We start from the raw sequence: 18,039 nt of genomic DNA on the forward strand, positions 1-18,039 counted from the left end.
AATGCTGTTAATTATTTCAAAAAAACATTCTTATTAGGTTTGTTTTAGAAATTTTCCTGTTGTTTTGAATAGATTCTCTCCCCGCCCTCTATTTTTTCTAAGTGGAAAAACTATTAATTTTTAAAGTTCTTCCTCCTTTATTGAACTCATTAATTTCAGAGCTTGTTTTTGACACACTTGGATTTTTGAAGTATTTGATAATATGTGCTCATACTTACTCCTTGATAATCTGTGATAATATTTACTATTGTTAAACATTTTGTGTCTGTTTCAGATCTTTTTGTATCAGTCAGAGTTTCCACAACACTGCAAAGTAGTAATCATGCTTGCTGGCATCCTTATATTCTTGATTTTATAGAGAGGCCACAGTCAAAAGTGTTCTATACTGTAAATTATACTGTTGGCTGTTGAATTAAGATGTAAAATCTTTATCGGGCTAAAGAAGAATCCTTTTAGTTCTAGTTATTGTATTTTATCAAGAATAAGTATTAAATGGTATAGGTCTTTTGAGGCTTCTTTTGAAATTATGATTTTTCTTATTGGACCTAGTTTTTATGTCATTTCATAATATTAGACATCTTAGTAGTCAACTGTCTTCAATACCTGGGATAAATTCTAGCGGGCCATGACTCTTTAATGTACAGTTAGATTTGGTTTGCCACTATTTTATTCTGTATTTGTCATTGAGGTTTGGGTAGACTTTTCCTCGTTTCTATTGCTGTTTGTGTTCTCAGATTTTGGTGTTAGGGTTCTAGCTTTTTTCCCCCTTTTCTTTGTATAGCATCAAAATCATTTATTTGAAAAGTATAAGGTGTTCTTGTTTAGGACATTGGACTGAACCCACATTTTCCTTTCCTGTCCCCTAATTCCCTTTGAAATGAGCATAAAGAAGTACAAGGAGATATGTAGGCTGGGTGGGAATTAAGAATGGAGAGAAATCTTAGCTGACCATAGATACTGAGGAACTGCTGGAGGATTCTGCAGCCTTGATCCAAGAGATGCTGGAATCGGGGGGTTTTTCTGCCAGGGGCCCCAGAGAAGTCTCAAAGCCAGAGTGCGGGATGCTAAACAAAGGGGGAGAGGGCACAAATCCAGGTACAATCTCAAGGTTGGTCTGTGGAGTAGCTGCAGCATGGTAGCCGGTCCCCTGCCCTGCCCTGACCCTTGTGTGTGCCAACAGCAATATCCTGCCTGTGGATTTCATTCACCCAAGACTTCATTGACTGTCAGATCCACCATCTTTTTAGGTAGCATTAATGAAATGATGATACAATGTTTTCTTAAGACTTAGAATTCTTATTTTTTAAAATTTTTATTGAAATATAGTTGAATTACAATGTCATGTTAGTTTCAGGTGTATAGCAAAGTGATCAAGTTATTATATACATTATATATATTATATATATTCAGAATATATATATATATATTCTTTTTTAGATTCTTTTCCATTATAGATTATTACAAGATATTGAGTATACTTCCCTGTGCTACACAGTAGGTCCTTGTTGGTTATCTATTTTCTATATAGTAGGGTGTATATTTCAATTCCAAACTCCTAATTTATCCTCCCCCCTCCCCTTCCCCTCTGGTAACCATAAGCTTGTTTTTTACGTCTGTGAGACTTAGAATTCTTATTTTTATACCTATACCAAGATTTTTTAGAATTTTTAGCGATAGATTTTTAAATCATATCTTTTTGTTACACATACATGAAAAGAAAAATATAAGTGAAATGATTGAGTAAGGGATTGATTCTTAAACTGGAACATACATCAGGATCACCTGGAAAGTTTGTTAAGGTACAGATTGCTGGGCCCCACCCCCAGAGTTTCTGATTTGGGAGGTCTGATTCAGTGGAACCCCCAAATTTGCATTGTTAACAGGTAAAGGCGATGCTGCTGGTCCAGAAGCCATACTTCGAGCACCGCAGCATGAATGACTAATACTTCTTCACGTTCAGAGTTCACTCTTCTGAATCATTTTTTAACTCAAAGTCGTTAGTGTGCATGATTTTCCCACAATTTTATGAACACTTAAGAGCATAGGTGGTGCAGTATTGTTAATAAGAATCCATTAAAGAATAAGGGCCATTGGTGGCTGGGCTCTTTGGCTGCTTTTGCAATTATACAGAGCCACTTTTAAAAAATAGCGTTATTGAAATGTAATTTACATAATATAAAATCCATCCATTTTGAAGGTACAATTAAATGATTGTTAGCATATCTACAGAATTGGTCAAACACTGTCACAATGTAATTTGAGACCATTCCTGTCAGTCCAAAAGAAAGCTATGGATTTGCCTTTTCTGGACAGCCAGTTTAAATGGAACTACACAATATGTGTTCTTTATGTGTTTGGCTTTTTTTCCACTGAGCATGTTTTGAGTTTCATTCATGTTGTAGCTTGTATCAGTACTTCATTCTCTTTTTTTACCAAATGGTATTCCGTTATACAAATGTGCCATATTTTGTTTATCCATTTACCAGTTGAGAGACTTTTGGGTTTTTTCCACTTTTTGACTATAAGAATAATGCTGCTATGAACATTCGAGTACAAGTCTGTGTAGACTTTTTCATTTCTTTTGGAAACATACCTAGGAGTGGAATTCTGAGTCATATGGTAACACTATGCTTAGCATTTTGAGGAACTGCCAGACCGTTTGGCAAAGTGGCTGCACCGTTTTACATTCCCACCTGCAGTTTATGAGGGTTCTGATTTCTCCACATCTAAGCCAACAGTTGTTATTATCTGTCCTTTTGATTGTAGCCATCCCAGTGAGTGTGAAGTAATACTTCATTGTGGTTGTGTTTTGTGTTTCCATGATAACTAACCATCTCAAGCATCTCTTTGTGTGCTTATTGGTCATTTGTATCTTTTCTTAGGACAAAGAAGAGATCGTTTGCCCATTTTAAAATAATTTGACTTTTTATTATGGAGTTGTAAGGGTTCTTCAAATATCCTGGATATGAGTCCCTTATCAGATATATGATTTGCAAAAATTTTCTCCCATTCTGTGAGTTGTCTTTTTACTTTATTAACGGTACTGTTTGGAGCATGAAAGTTTTACATTTTGATGAAGGCCAGCTTATCTATTTTTTCCTTAGTTGCTTGTGCTTTTGGTGTCATAGCTGAGAAACCATTGCCTAATCCAAGATTATGAAGGTCTTCTCCTCTGTCTTCTAAGAGTTTTAGCTCATATGTTTGAATTTTTGATTCATTTGAGTTAATTTTTGTGTATAGTGTCAGGAAGGAGTCCAGATTCATCTTTTTTCATGTGACACACGATTTTCCCACCACCAGTTGTTAAAAAGGCTATTCTTTTATTATTGAATTTTCTTGGAATCTTTGTTGAAAATCAATTGACTGTAAATGTAGAGATATATTTAGGGAGGATATCTCAATTCTCTTCCATCTATCTACCTATCTGTCTATCTACCTATCTATCTATCTAATCTTTATACTAGTACCACTTACTGGCAAAACTTACAGCACTAACATTGTAATAAGTTTTGAAATCAGGAGCTGCAGGTCTTCCAGCTCCTGGGTCTTTTTGAATTTTCATATGAATTTTAAGATCAGCTTCTCAATTTCTGCAAAAAATGCAGCTGAACCGGCCCACTTTTTATTCTTGCTTGCGAATGTTGTTAAACATCTCTTTCATTTCATCCACTCTCCTTGTCCTCAACCCATTGCTTTCTATAGCTTAGGTTGTCATGTTTTTCTTATAAACTGTTGACACTTGTTTTGGAAGTATTGATGCAGGCACTTTTAATATCTGGGTGGGTTAGGGGCAGGACAGGTTGCCTCTCCTGATAAAAAGACTCAAGAAAAGTTCCCTTTTTGCCCTAGTGATCTGAGGTGTTACCTTTATCATACATTAAAATTCCACATGTACTTGCATTTATTTCTGGATATTCTGTTATTTTCCACTGGTCTGTTTATCTATTCATGTACTAACACTACACTATTTTAATTATCAAAGCTTTCTAGTATATTTTAATATCAAATAGGACTAGTTGCTTTTCAGTTTTTATTTTGTGGTGGTTTCCTGGCTATTACTGAATGCTTATTTTTCCAGATGAAGTTTATTGTCATTTAGTGATATTTTCTTTGTTACCTAATGTTTGATAAGTTCTGGTAAATATACCACGTGTGCTTGAGAAGATGGATTTTCTATTATCAGAGGTGAAGTTTGATACATATCCATAAGGCCTATGGGGTTTTTAAAAATTATCCTATTAATTTCTTTTAGATCCTTACTTATTTTTTGTCCACTTATCCAGCATCATTGAGCAGGTGAGACTTATCCAAGGGCTACTTCAATCCTGATGACTTCGGGATTTAGCCTTTCATTCCATCAGTGAGATTTTCACTGGTTCATGCCGTGTTTTGTAGAATCTCATCTTGATACCCTGCTCATGCAGCCCCCTGCTGTCCTTGCAGTTTTTCTTAGATTAACACTATGAAGCTTGGCTTCTTTTTCCTTCTACATTCCCATCAATTAGTTGGAAGCTTATTTTCCTGGCAAAAAAATCATGGTGATCCTGAGTAATGGTTTAATACCACTTTTGTCATTTTCTGGTATGTACTTGGATCTGGGGATGATGGAGTATCTTGGAATGTGATACTGAGACACTGTCTGGGACAGAGTTGTGCTGAGAATTCTGGATACAGTCATGGGAAGGTAGTAGGGGAGGAGCTCAGAGGTTTGGGTATAAGGGTAGCCTGGAAAACATTGGACAGATGCTTGACGGAAGTGAGGTTAACTTCACGCCAGCCCCCTTCTGTTTCTCCAGGTTTGTCTTTGGCACATCTGGTTCCCAGGGAGACCTCTAGAAGGCATGCTGGGAGGAGGGTGAACTCCATGGCTATTTTAGTGGATTTTCACTCCCCTACCCCCAGGCCCTCTAGGGTCCCTCTATTCAGCAGTCAGCAGAGACTGGCAACTGGTGATAAAGAAGACTGGATTTCTTAATGCCCCAAAGACCAAAGCTCTGTGGGCACTGGCCCTCCGTATCCTCAGCTCCCAACCGCTACCCCTTTGTAAACTATTTTCTCCTACAAAGTGCCTTTTATGAACTTTTCCCCTGAATTTCCATATAGAGATGGCCTGGAGTGACTGGTGTCACCTCTGGCTTTCCTTCCATGACCTTAGAGCTACAGGGCGAGACCCTGCACACTCCACATGTGTGGGGGAAAAGGTAGAGGGAGAAAGCACCGTGAGCTCTTCTGGGAGGGAGCAGGAAGTTCGTTTGCAGACAGAGGCAAAGTAATCTGAAGTACCAAGTGAAGACCTGTATGATGAAAGGAAATCATGCTGCCAACCTTGAACCAGTGATCCCGGATGACATGCATTTTTACAAAGCCTGTGTTTCGATCCACTTCAAAGGACTCACTGGAGTTAGTTTTGTAAGTTTCCCAATCCATCAACCAGCTGGGCTTGTGGAATAATATTTCATCTTGAAAACAGATTTATCAGGGAGAGGGTAAGAAGAAGCAAAGACACAGGAGATTTATGACAACCCCCCCACCCCGCCCCAGGTCAAGCAGAGCAATCAATTTGCCATCATCACTTTAACTTTTCTGTTGCGGGAGTCTCGGCCTGGGCCTCAATCGTGGAGTTCACCCTGGTGTGGAGGTCTCCCCACTGGGGACATGGACACGTGCGTGAGGGAAGGGGACACCCTAATGGCGACTCAGGACACAGCAGGACAGCAGTCCATTCGCCTTGTGTTCCCCCTTTTCTCCCCTTTGTTTTTCTCTCTCTTTTCTTCTCCCTCTTCATCCCCTCTATGGGTGACTTGATTTGTTTCTAGAACTCTTGGAAATAGTAGCAGTAACAAAAAATTTGAAAAAAAGTTTTTGTGCAGTTCTCAGGGAGCCACTGAGGAGCCAAGACATTTCCACCTTGACCGACAGCCTCGGTCCAGCACTAGCATTTCCAGCACATCCTCAGCTCTGGCCATAAGCCCTCAGAGGTCCTCGCAGCACCCGGGATGATGCTGAGATGATGTGTGCGAACCCAGGAACCCAAGATGCCGCGGAGGAGAGCAGGACTGTTTCATTTAATAGACGCGGAGGCAGACTCAGAGAAGGTTACTGGTGTTGGATTAGTCGGTTTTCAGGAGAAGTCATGATAGAAACAAAGTATGGGAAGCTGGAAATAAGCAGAACAAATGGAAAGGAACTTAGCAAACTGGAGAGAGCGGAAACTCAAGCTTGCAAAGGGGAAAGGCTAAGTGTAACATGGCGGTGCCTGTCTGAACTCCAGAGGCCACAGGCATCTCTGAAAGTGGAAATACAGCTTGGGTTCAAAATGAGAGAGTTGTTGGAAAGTCTCTAAGAAGAAGTTGAATCTCCACGTCCTCCCCAACACCCTGCAGCTGCGGTCGACTCTGTCCACCTTAGCAGAACCTTGCAGGGCTCTTCTTTGGAGAGCTTGATCTAAGTGGAATCTGGACTCTGGGGCACTGGGCCAGGGTACTGCAGGGAAAACAGGGGGATTAAGTACAAATGAACACACCGAATGGTATAGCGTCCCAGTCCTTGCCTTCCATCTGCCGCTTAGAATAACTCATAGCCAGAGTTATACATTTATATACAATTACTGATAGGTGTAGAAAACAAGCAGATGAAATAATGAGACAATCATGATTAACTCCAAGGTGATGTTGCATAAGGGAGAAATTGTTTCCATAGTACACCACTCAGCCATGAATAATACTTATATAGGTTCTGAATATTGATTTCACCCGAAATTATAACAACATGTGGGAAGGTTTATAAGAAAGTTAAATCCTCATCTTCCATATTAGGAAGTCAATATTAATACTTAAAACTAAACAATCAAGAAATAGGATAAATATGCCATTCTCTAATGTGAAAATGGTGCAAAATGGTGAAAGTATTTACTCTGTGGAGGGAGAATGGGGGAATTTATTTTAAAGTTTTGAATGTGAATAATAGTAGTTAATAAGACTTGATAAGGTGGCTGAATTATAATTATAATATGTATTATATACAATATATGTGTATACCCCCACATACATAAAATGTTATAGGGTGGAGAGGCTGTCACAGTTTGAAAAATATGTTAAAGTGCTCAGATGTTTAGGAAATTATACCTTATATTTTCAGACCTTAATCATAAAATGTTCTGAAGGTTCTAAAGCCAAACATCTATCATCACTGTATTTAAATGAAATTCAGCAAGGAGAAGGTAGTATTTTGACCACTCCTTCCCAAAGTTATAAGGTTTCTTCCAACAGTACAGCAGGAAAATACATTTCAGTAATTGATAAGTATGTAACTCAAACGAATTTTGAGGCCCTAAGTACAATGAAGAAACAATAGTCAGCAATTAAAAGTTTTTTAATTCCAATGTTTACTTATTTAAAGAATATTATAGTGGGTCCATTCATAACCCACAGCCACTGTTCTTAGAATGTCTGTTCCTCTCCACTGAGGCTCCCTCTCACCTCTGATTACTTGAGTCAGCTAACCTTAAAACCTTTGATTATTCACCCTTTACCCCAACTTATCTCTAAGCATTTTACCTCTCCAGTCCTGGTGTCTTTCTACCCATTCTCCTGATTTCATATCATCAAAGCTCTTCTTGGAAGGTGTGGGCAGAGAGGAAAGACAAAATTGTCTTCAGCAGGTAAAAGAGAAGAGAGGGTCCTGAGACTATTTATTAATTAATGAATTTCATTCTCATCACAAATGCAAATACTTATTATTAACAAATTCTTCATTTTGATAAATAAGCAACGTGGTAACTTAGGTATCGTTCTTTTGAATGTTTTCGTATAAATATTCTATGAAATCATGCATGTAAATTATTATTTTGAGAAAAAATGATTTCAAGAGCAATTGACTCATACACAGTAACTCTGAAATGGAAATCACTGGAAATTTTTAGCGAGAAGTTTTTAAATGTAGAAATGCACAAGGAATAAATAATAACAACCGTGCCTCACCACCCAGAATTAATATATGCTAACAAGTTTTCATGTTCACCACCCAGAATTAATATATGCTAACAAATTTTCATGTTTGCTTTAGGTATTTTTTTATTTTAAGAAACAAGAGGTCAACCATTAAATTAAATAAATAAGGAGCGGACTCTAAAGATTTGAAGAGGTTATATAAGCAGAGGAGGGGGTTAGTAGGGAAAGGAAGGTAGGCAGGAGCAGAGTGTTATGAAAGTGAGTCCATGAGGCCCACAAAGGAGAGGCACAGAGAGGTATAGCTGGAAACTTACAGCAAAATTCATAACTGATGGTGACTTTAATGTTAAGTGAATAAAATTAGTCATAACTAATTTTCAAATGAATGAATGGCACTATTTATATAAATTTATTTAGAAAGAGGGGGAGTTGAGTAGGAAAATCATATACTTAGTTTCTATAGGAAAACAACTTTTTTTCCCCCACGTGCTCAAGTTGTTTTGATTAAAAAAATGAAACTCTGGAGGGCAGGCTTTATTATATGAAACTATATCTTCTTGGATGATCTGTTCATTGCTTGATTAAAGCCATATCTAGGAAAAAAATCATTCCTTTTAGAAACAATTATTCTTGTATATTTGCCCACATATTAACCATTTCCAATACTCCTCATGCCTTTTTGTAGATTCAGATTTCCAAGACAATTATTTCCCTTCAGCTTAAAGAACTTCCCCTAGCACTTTTTGCAGTGCAGGTCTGTTGGCAACAAATTATCTCAACTTTGATTTACCTGAAAATATCTCTGCATTTTCAGTTTTGAAGAATGGTTTTTACTGGGTATAGACTTCTGAGGTGACAGTTATTTTCTTTCCACACATTAAAGATATTATTTCATTGTCTTCTGTACTCCATTTATCGGAAGAGAAGTTGCTTGTCAATCATTCCCCTGTATATGATACCTCATTTCTGCCTGGCTACCTGTAAGATTTTCTATTTCACTTTTATTTTTATCTGTGATGTGGCTAGGTGCAGGTTTTTGTTTTGGTTTGGTTTTGGTATTGATTCTTTTTGGAGGCTTGTTAAGCTTCTAATATATGATGCTTGATGTTTATAATTAAGTTTGGAAACATTTTGGCCAATATTCCTTCAAATATTTTTTATTCTCTATTCTCCTCCTTTCTCCTGAAACCCCAATTATACATATATTAAGATGTTTAATATTCTGGCTCTATTTGGTATTTGATATTGAGATTCCATTCATCTCTTTTTTAAATACTTTACTCTCACAGATTCTTTTTGGATAATTTCTGTTTATTTCTCTTTAAGTCAATAATCTTTCTTCTTTTTTCCCCCATGTGATCATCTGTTAATCTCATGCTATGATTTAAAAAAAAATTTTTCATATATTGTATCTTTCAGTTCCAGGGATTCTACTTGGTACCTTTTTAGAGTTTTCGTATCTTTTCTGAGATTCTCTGTCTCTTCCTCCAGTACATCCATTCTTCTCGTAAAACCCTTTAACATATTTATCACTTAGTTTAAAGTCCTTTCCTCCTAAATCCTAAACGTGGATCTTCTATGTTGACTGCTTTTTTTCTTTTGACTTGTCATCACATTTTCTTATTTCTTCATATGTATTGTACTTTTTTATTGTATAGACATTGTGGTTGATTCATTGTAGAGAATCTGGATTCTGTTATCTTCCTCTGAAGAACGTTGGGTTTTGTTCTAGCAGATCTAGCAGATCTGCTGGCATATCACCTGGATTTTGTGAAGGCTTGGTTTTAGGCTTTGTTAGGGTGGGTCTATTTGAATTTTGCCCTTAGTGCTAAGGTATAGCACTTAGTCATGAGATGTGCTTCCTAATCATAGGGCATGGCCTTTTTAGAGTTTTGTTGAAAAGCTTGAAGTGTTTACCAAACTCCTCTAATTTGGAGAGACTTGAACTCTAAAGTCTGTCTTTCTATTGAAATTTCTGCCCAGCGTTTTCCACCTTCCAGCTGTTCTTTTCCTGTGGGCTCATTAGAGTCTCTCTCTATGGATATGCATTTACAAAGTCAACAAGGACTTGAGGGGGTATCCATATATAGAGTTTTGGCCCCCTCCTTTCCCATATTTTCCCCACCTCTCAATTGCAAACTTCTCTGGCAGCTCCAAACTCTCATCTCAGATTCTTCAGCCTAATAAGACTGCTGCTTTTTGCTTGAACTCCAGTCCTCATGCTCCAGGCAGATTGCGGAGTGCCTTCAGGAGAAAAGCTGGTTAAATGTGAATCTCACAGTGTTTACTTCCATTCTTTAGAGGCTTGTACCCCTCTAATTTCTGCCTGCTTTTGGTTACTCTCTGAGGACATTATACAGTTATTTTAATATTTTGTCCATTATTTATAGTTGTCAGCAAGTGGGTTTCATCTGATACAGGCTACCCTGCCATTATCAGAGCTGGAAGAAAAAAGAATTGATACATAAAGTAGTCATGTCTACTATCACTACTTCTATTCCATATTATACTGGAGATCTTAACAAGTACAATAAAACAAGAAAAAAGAAAAGGTATATGAATTGGAAAGGAAGAAACAGAACTTGAATTATTTGCAGATGATATGAAAATCCAAAATAATCTATAGAAAAAGCCTTTATAATTACTATAATTAGTAAGAGTTAAGGAAGGATGCTAGGTATTAGAGCAATATTTTAAAAATCTGCTGCTTTCCATAAATCAGCTTCAGGTCTCTTAAACTATACTTTAAGAACATTAAAGATTTGTCTCAGATTTGGAGCACCTTTACGATCCCAATTCTTGTTCACATTTATCTTTTTTCTTGAAGCAATCTGAGTTTTGTTCTCTGTTATTTGCTACCAGAAGAGCTTTGGCAAAAGAGAAGAGATTTCTCTGCGATCAGATATAGAGAAGAGGGACAAGGGGTCCCTTGCTCATGGGGGGTGGTGTGGGCCTGCTGGAGTAGAGTGAGGAAGCTAAACCAAAATGAGCTCTTTGGAGGCAAAAACTGTATCTTGTTCACTGCTGTATCCCCAGCTGGTAGCACACTGGGTCTGATGCTGACTAAGTCAATGTCTATTGGCAGAACATGGTTGCTCTTGATAAGTATTTGAAGGTCTCACATAGAGGAGGAACTGACTCAACCTGCAGAGGACGTCAGTGCCATCTGAGGACAGAGTGGTCAGAGTTGGAGGACCTTGAACTCCTGCCCAGAAGGATCCAGGCAGTGGTTGAATGAATACCTGGTGGAGGTTTAAAGAAGGGATTCAAACAGTAGCTAAGAATTTGTACTTTGACCTTCAGGGTGGAAAATGCAAGAAAAACTGAATAGTAATGTGGTAGCCAGCCTCTGAGATGGCCCTCAATGACTCTTGCCTCCTGGTTTTCATGTCCTTGTGGTCCCTCCCACATTGACTTGGGGCTGGTTCTGTGACTGATAGAATATGGTGGCAGTCATGCAGGTGACTGACTAAGACCAAGTCATAGAAGACATTGCAGCTGTTAGCTGGGTCTCTGATATCATTCACTCTGGGGGAAGCCAGCGCTCAGGTGGTAAGGACACGTAGAGTCCTGTGGGAGGCCCAAGGGGAGAGGAACAATCTTGCCAGCATCAACTTGCCAACTCTGGGAGTGGGCCACCCAGCAAGCATACCCTTCTGCCCCAATCAAACTTTCAGATAATTCCAGCCCCAGCTGACATCTGATTACAGCCCCCACAAGAGACCCAGAACCAGAACAACTCACTGAGTTGCTCCTGAATTCTTGACCCATGAAAACTTTGAGAGATAATAAATTACTATTATTGTTTTAAGCCACTCAGGGTTTTGGGGTGATTTATTACACATAACCTTTGAGATTTGGGACTGTGGAATCTCACTCCAGTTCTCTTTCACTCTAAGGATCTATGCTGTTTTTACATTTTATCACCTCCCTCTGGGTTGCCTTTGACTTGCCACCAGAGACAAGTGTTCTGGGCAGCGTCCCAGTCAAGGATCTACTGGAGGACAAGGATCACTGCCCCATGTTTGTATTACTGCTAGCTCAGTGCCTACACAGTGTAGGTGCCCTTTAAATTGTTTTTGAATAATGAACAAATAAAGGTGAGTTTGTCAGAAACAGGCCCTCTGGCTCTTTGCTGTCTCTTCATGTTCTTCTGATTTTTAGTCTTCCTGACATACTACTCAGCAGAGGGCAGGATAGTGCATCCCTAAGATGCAGGAAAATTCATCTGTTGAAATAGGGAGTTTTCCCAAGTTCCATGGCTCTGTTATTTTGGGGATAATTGCTTCTTGCAATAAGCCCTAGATTGATATATGACCAGAAAACTATACCCACAAAGCACAGCTAAGCATTTCTGAAGCTGAGGTATCTAGTGACTGTTGGTACAGATACACAAATTGATTTACCTCATCTTAGAAATAATACAATGCCACCTCCATTAGCACACAAAAAGTTTGGATAAATAGAATTTATTTTCATTCTGATTTGCAATAGTAACCAAAATGTTTGAGGATGGCCCAGAAAGCCCTGAAAGATCCAGAAAAGATGCTGTAAGAACTATGAAAAGAAGAATTAATCCAGAGCATAAATGAACCTTGAAAACATTATGTTAAGTGAAAAAGGCCAATTACAAAGGACCACATACTGTGACTCCATTTCTATGAAATGTCTAAGATAGGCAAATCTGTAGAGACAGAAAGTAGATTAGTGGTGGCCTAAGGCAGGAGAAGACTGGGGAGCTGGGGGATGACAGCTAAGGGATGAGGAGTTTCTTTTTGGGGGTGATAAAAATGCTCTAAGATTAGGTTGTGACGATGGTTGTAAAATTATGTGAATCTATTAAAAACCATTGAATTATATACCTTTAGTGAGTGAATAGCATGGTATGTGAACTATATCTGAAAGCTTTAAAAAATAATTAATGATGTTCAGCTGAATTTTTATATTCATCTTGTTTATCCCCCCAGTTTAGTCTCTGAAAATATGTTAGTCATCAGTGATGGAGATGATGACTTTCCAAGGACCAAACATATCATTGTCCAGACATCATGGATAGCACCCATGTAGAGACATGTCTGTTCCAGCACTTGGCAGTCAGTCTGTCTTCTGATCATTGCCACGGTTTTTGTGAGGGGCTCATCTGTTGTTCCCATTCACAGATAATGACCAGGCTGGGAAAGAAGTCAGTGTTCTCATTCTCATCACCAGCCCCACTGCTGGAGCCATGGAGCCAACAACTGGAGGTTGGCATGGTGTCTTCTAGCCCTGCTGGCATTTGTTTGGGGTCTGCAAGAGCAGCCCCAGGACAAGACAAGTAGGAAGGCTTTGCTTCCAATTCTTACCCAACTTGCATCCAAGATCTGCCTTCTTCCAATTTGTACAATGGCCCCTGTAGTAAGCACTTTCAGGAAGGTGGCACTTTCTGGAGCCAGTAATCTCAGAAATTTGAGGCAAAACAATACCCATATTTGGAGGAGGCATCCCTGGCTAGAAATTAGGAGGCTTGGCTTCTAGTCCTGGCCCTGCTATTTGAATTGACCTAAATCACTCCCTGAGTTCTCACTGACCTTGGGTATGTCAGTAAATCAAATTTCATATGGGAATCAAGGCTTAGAACCGTAAAGTCATCCTCAGTTCTAAATTCCATGAGCTGTTGGTTTACCCTCTTGGGGACAAACGTATTTCACCTGTTGAAGGCCAACGGAAAAGGCAGTGAATCTCCACTTGTCTCTTTCCTATTTGCTATCTCTGCTGCTTGTAATTGCTGTAGTTTGAAGAACTTTGGTTACTTTGCCTACTGCCCAGCCAAGGTGCCTGAGCCTTTGTGCCCGCCAGGAAGGGTGAGGCCGGGGGAGTGACGGGGCTCCAGAGAAGCTGCCTTTGACCGCTTGAGCCTCTTGTTTGGCCTCCATGGTTTGCCCCATATCTCAGGCAAGGAATATGGGGCAAACCATATCCCAGTGTCACATAATGGGATTCTGCCCATTATATGACATTGGCAGGAAAGGAATGTAACTTAGAGCATCTTGGATGGCATTGTGCTTCAAAGAGCATCTCAGTGTTTTCTTGCTACTTGCACATAGTGATGCTTGGTGTTCTTTCAGGGTCTTTGGTCACTTAGAGAGAGGAAAACAACACAGTTGTCTTCAGGGACGCTCCTTTCTAGTCCTCTGGGTCCCATTATCCCAATGGTCCCCATTGCAGAGGTTCCTCCAGCAGAAGAATGGTTTGCACTCAGCAGGCCTGAAGACCCTTGTGAGGAGCCTCATTGAATAAGCCTAGATGGGAAGAACCTTTGTCGAGCTGCCAAGCTGTGATTCAGCACATGTCATACATGTTCATCGTACAAAATGTGGATGATACAAGCAAAGAGAAGGAAAAAGTTACCCATAGTCTCACTGCTTAGAAGCCACAATAATCAATTGTTTCCCATTTTTGAGCATTATTTTAAGGACTAGGCACTCTGCTGTGTAATTGCAAACATTATGTAATGTAATTTTCACAACACCTCTCTGAAGTTTGTGCTATTATTTCCCTCTGCAGAGATGAAAACTGGGGTTTAGAGAAGTTAGACAACATACCCAAGGCAGCACAGCCGGTAAGTGGCAAAGCTGAGATGAAAATCCAAGCCTGGCTGACTCCAGGGTCGATGTTGTATGTAATCTAATTTCCTAACATTTTGTAGTCTTCTCTGCCAGTCTTTTTGTCTGCACAGTTTTTGTTTCTTTTTATCCTTGCATAATCATGGTCCTGCTGGGTTTTCTGGGGGTCTTCTACCTGCCAGACCCCCAAGCCCTCGGAGGTTCTTGGCTGTTGGATCTCTGCAGAAATCCACACCATAGAAACCGTTTCTGGAGGACTCTAGTGCGCTCTACCAATGTGGCAGGTCTGTTTCTGTTTGGCAAGGAGAGGACAGAGTCTCTTTTTCAATCTTTCTTCAGTCCCTAATCTCTTAAAGCTTTACTTGCAATTCCTTTGTCTAAAAAGCAAAGACCAAACAGAGTTACCTGTGTCTGAGACGATCTCCACGGGGTGGTCCAGAGAGCCGTGCAAGGAGCCAGGAGGGCTGGCCACATGTGCCGGCTCAGGCATGTGTGGGCTCCCCAATACCTGAGGCGTACAGTAAGGACATTGGGGTACACATCCCAGCAGCCCTGGGGTGGGGGAGTGTTGAGAAAGGGTCTGTGTGGGGCCCGTGCAAGGAATGCAGCCAGACTCTACCTCATGAAACTGCAAACGTCCCTGCCCAGGCAGGGGGCTGCAGTTTGGGGCTGCAGCATGGATACAGCCCCCTGTACAGGCATCTCTCCACCAGGCCTTCCCTCCCATCCTCACTGACTCCTGGAGCTCGCTCTATCGCCACCCCCCACCCTCGTGTCTTTTTGTTCCTTCCAGTTTTCAGGAACATCAAATAAAGGCTCTTTCAAGAGGCTCCCTTGAGGCCAACAGCCAAGAAACCACATTTCGTTCTGCCGTTCCAGCAGACGAGCCAGCTTGATGGGATTTGGCCCCTTTAATAGAGAGAAGCTCTTCCCTGAGATTAGACTGTTTTGGGCCTGATCCCTCAACTTCGTAGGACATCAGGCTTAAGCCATGAGAAAAATATTATAAAGAAAAAGTGAGGGAGACCTTCAAGAGGGCGGAGGAGTAAGGCGTGGAGATCACCTTCCTCCCCACAAATACATCAAAAAATACATCTACATGTGGAATAACTCCTACAGAACACCTACTGAACGCTGACAGAAGACCTCAGATTTCCCAAAAGGCAAGAAACTCCCCACATACCTGGGTAGGGCAAAAGAGAAAAGGAAGCACAGAGACAAAAGAATAGGGACAGGACCTGCACCTCTGGGAAGGAGCTGTGAAGGAGGAAAAGTTTCCACACACTAGGAAGCCCCTTCACTGGCAGAGACGGGGAGTGGGTGGTGGGGAAGCTTCGGAGCCACGGAGGAGAGCGCAGCCACAGGGGTGCGGAGGGCAAAGCGGAGAGATTCCCGCACAAAGGATTGGTGCCGAAAAGCACTCACCAGCCCGAGAGGCTTGTCTGCTCACCCGCTGGGGCGGGCGGGGACTGGGAGCTGAGGCTCGGGCTTCGGAGGTCAGATCCCAGGGAGAGGACTGGGGTTGGCGGCGTGAACACAGCCTGAAGGGGCTAGTGTGCCACGGCTAGCCGGAAGGGAGTCCGGGAAAAAGTCTGGAACTGCCTAAGAGTCAAGAGACCATTGTTTCGCAGTGCGCGAGGAGAGGGGATTCAGAGCACTGCCTAAACGAGCTCCAGAGACGGGCGCAAGCCGCGGCTATCAGCGCGGACCCCAGAGATGGACGTGAGCCGCTAAGGCTGCTGCTGCGGCCACCAAGAAGCCTGTGTGCAAGCACAGGTCACTATCCACACCTCCCCTCCCGGGAGCCTGTGCAGCCTGCCACTGCCAGGGTCCCGTGATCCAGGGACAACTTCCCCGGGAGAACGCACGGCGCGCCTCAGGCTGGTGCAATGTCACGCCGGCCTCTGCCGCCACAGGCTCGCCCCGCATCCGTACCCCTCCCTCCCCCCGGCCTGAGTGAGCCAGAGCCCCCGAATCAGCTGCTCCTTTAACCCCGTCCTGTCTGGGCGAAGAACAGACACCAGAGGGCGACCTACACACAGAGGCAGGGCCAAATCCAAAGCTGAACACCAGGAGCTGCGCAAACAAAGAAGAGGAAGGGAAATTTCTCTGTGCAGCCTCAGGAGGAGCAGATTAAATCTCCACAATGAACTTGATGTACCCTGCATCTATGGAATACCTGAATAGACAACGAATCATCCCGAAATTGATGTGGTGGACTTTGGGAGCAACTGTAGACTTGGGGTTTCCTGTATATGACTGACTAGTTTCTGATTTTTATGTGTATCTTAGTGTAGTTTTTAGGTCTTGTTATCATTGGTGGATTTGTTTATTGGTTTGGTTGCTCTCTCCTTTTTTTTTTAAATTACTTTAAAAACTTTTTTAATTTTAATAATATTTTTAAAAATTTTACTTTAACAACTTTTTAATTTAATTTAATTTAATTTTATTTTATTTATTCTTCTTTCTTTTTTTTTCTCCCTTTTATTCTGAGCTGTGTGGCTGACAGGGTCTTGGTGCTCCAGCCGGGTGTCAGGCCTGAGCCTCTGAGGTGGGAGAGCCGAGTTCAGGACATTGGACCGCCAGAGCCCTCCCGACCCCACGTAATATCAATTGGCGAGAGCTCTCCCAGAGATCTCCATCTCAACACTAAGACTCAGCTCCACTCAATGACCAGCAAGCTCCAGTGCTGGACACCCCATGCCAAACAACTAGCAAGGCAGGAACACAACCCCACCCATTAGCAGAGAGGCTGCCTAAAACCATAAATTCACAGACACCCCAAAACACACCACCAGACACGGTCCTGCCAACCAGAAAGACAAGATCCAGCCTCATCCACCAGAACACAGGCACCAGTCCCCTCCACCAAGAAGCCTACACAATCCACTGAACCAACCTTACCCACTGGGGGCAGACACCAAAAACAATGGGAACTACGAACCTGCAGCCTGCAAAAAGGAGACCCCAAACACAGTAAGTTAAGCAAAATGAGAAGACAGAGAAGTACGCAGCAGATGAAGGAGCAAGGTAAAAACCCACCAGACCAAACAAATGAAGAGGAAATAGGCACTCTACCTGAAAAAGAATTCAGAGTAATGATAGTAATGATCCAAAATCTTGGAAATAGAATGGAGAAAATGCAAGAAATGTTTAACAAGGACCTAGAAGGACTAAAGAGCAAACAGACAATGATGAACAACACAATAAAGAAAATTAAAAATTCTCTAGAAGGAATCAATAGCAGAATAACTGAGGCAGAAGAACGGATAAGTGACTGGAAGATAAAATAGTGGAAATAACTACCGCAGAGCAGAATAAAGAAAAAAGATTGAAAAGAATTGAGGACAGTCTCAGAGACCTCTGGGACAACATTACATGCACCAACATTCAAATTATAGGGGTCCCAGAAGAAGAAGAGAAAAAGAAAGGGACTGAGAAAATATTTGAAGAGATTATAGTTGAAAACTTCCCTAATATTGGAAAGG

General features: G+C 41.1%; 1 protein-coding gene across 2 annotated transcripts in view; it reads left to right on the plus strand.

Annotated features, from left to right (window-relative positions):
• The window catches only part of LOC133103452 (S-adenosyl-L-methionine-dependent tRNA 4-demethylwyosine synthase TYW1), a 216,153-nt gene extending 198,793 nt beyond the window's left edge, over window positions 1–17,360 (plus strand). The window contains exons 16-17 of one of the 2 annotated variants that reach the window (XM_061208851.1): window positions 14,493–14,547; window positions 17,046–17,360. In XM_061208851.1, coding sequence (XP_061064834.1) covers window positions 14,493–14,498 — 6 coding nt within the window. In that variant the 3' untranslated portion in view covers window positions 14,499–14,547; window positions 17,046–17,360. Of the gene's footprint in view, window positions 1–14,492; window positions 14,548–15,344; window positions 15,383–17,045 lie in introns of those variants that run through there. The other variant, XM_061208852.1, reaches the window with a different exon arrangement.
• Window positions 17,361–18,039: the final 679 nt, after the last annotated feature.

The sequence above is a fragment of the Eubalaena glacialis genome, chromosome 13 (genome assembly GCF_028564815.1).
Source record: "Eubalaena glacialis isolate mEubGla1 chromosome 13, mEubGla1.1.hap2.+ XY, whole genome shotgun sequence".
Lineage (NCBI taxonomy): Eukaryota > Metazoa > Chordata > Mammalia > Artiodactyla > Balaenidae > Eubalaena > Eubalaena glacialis.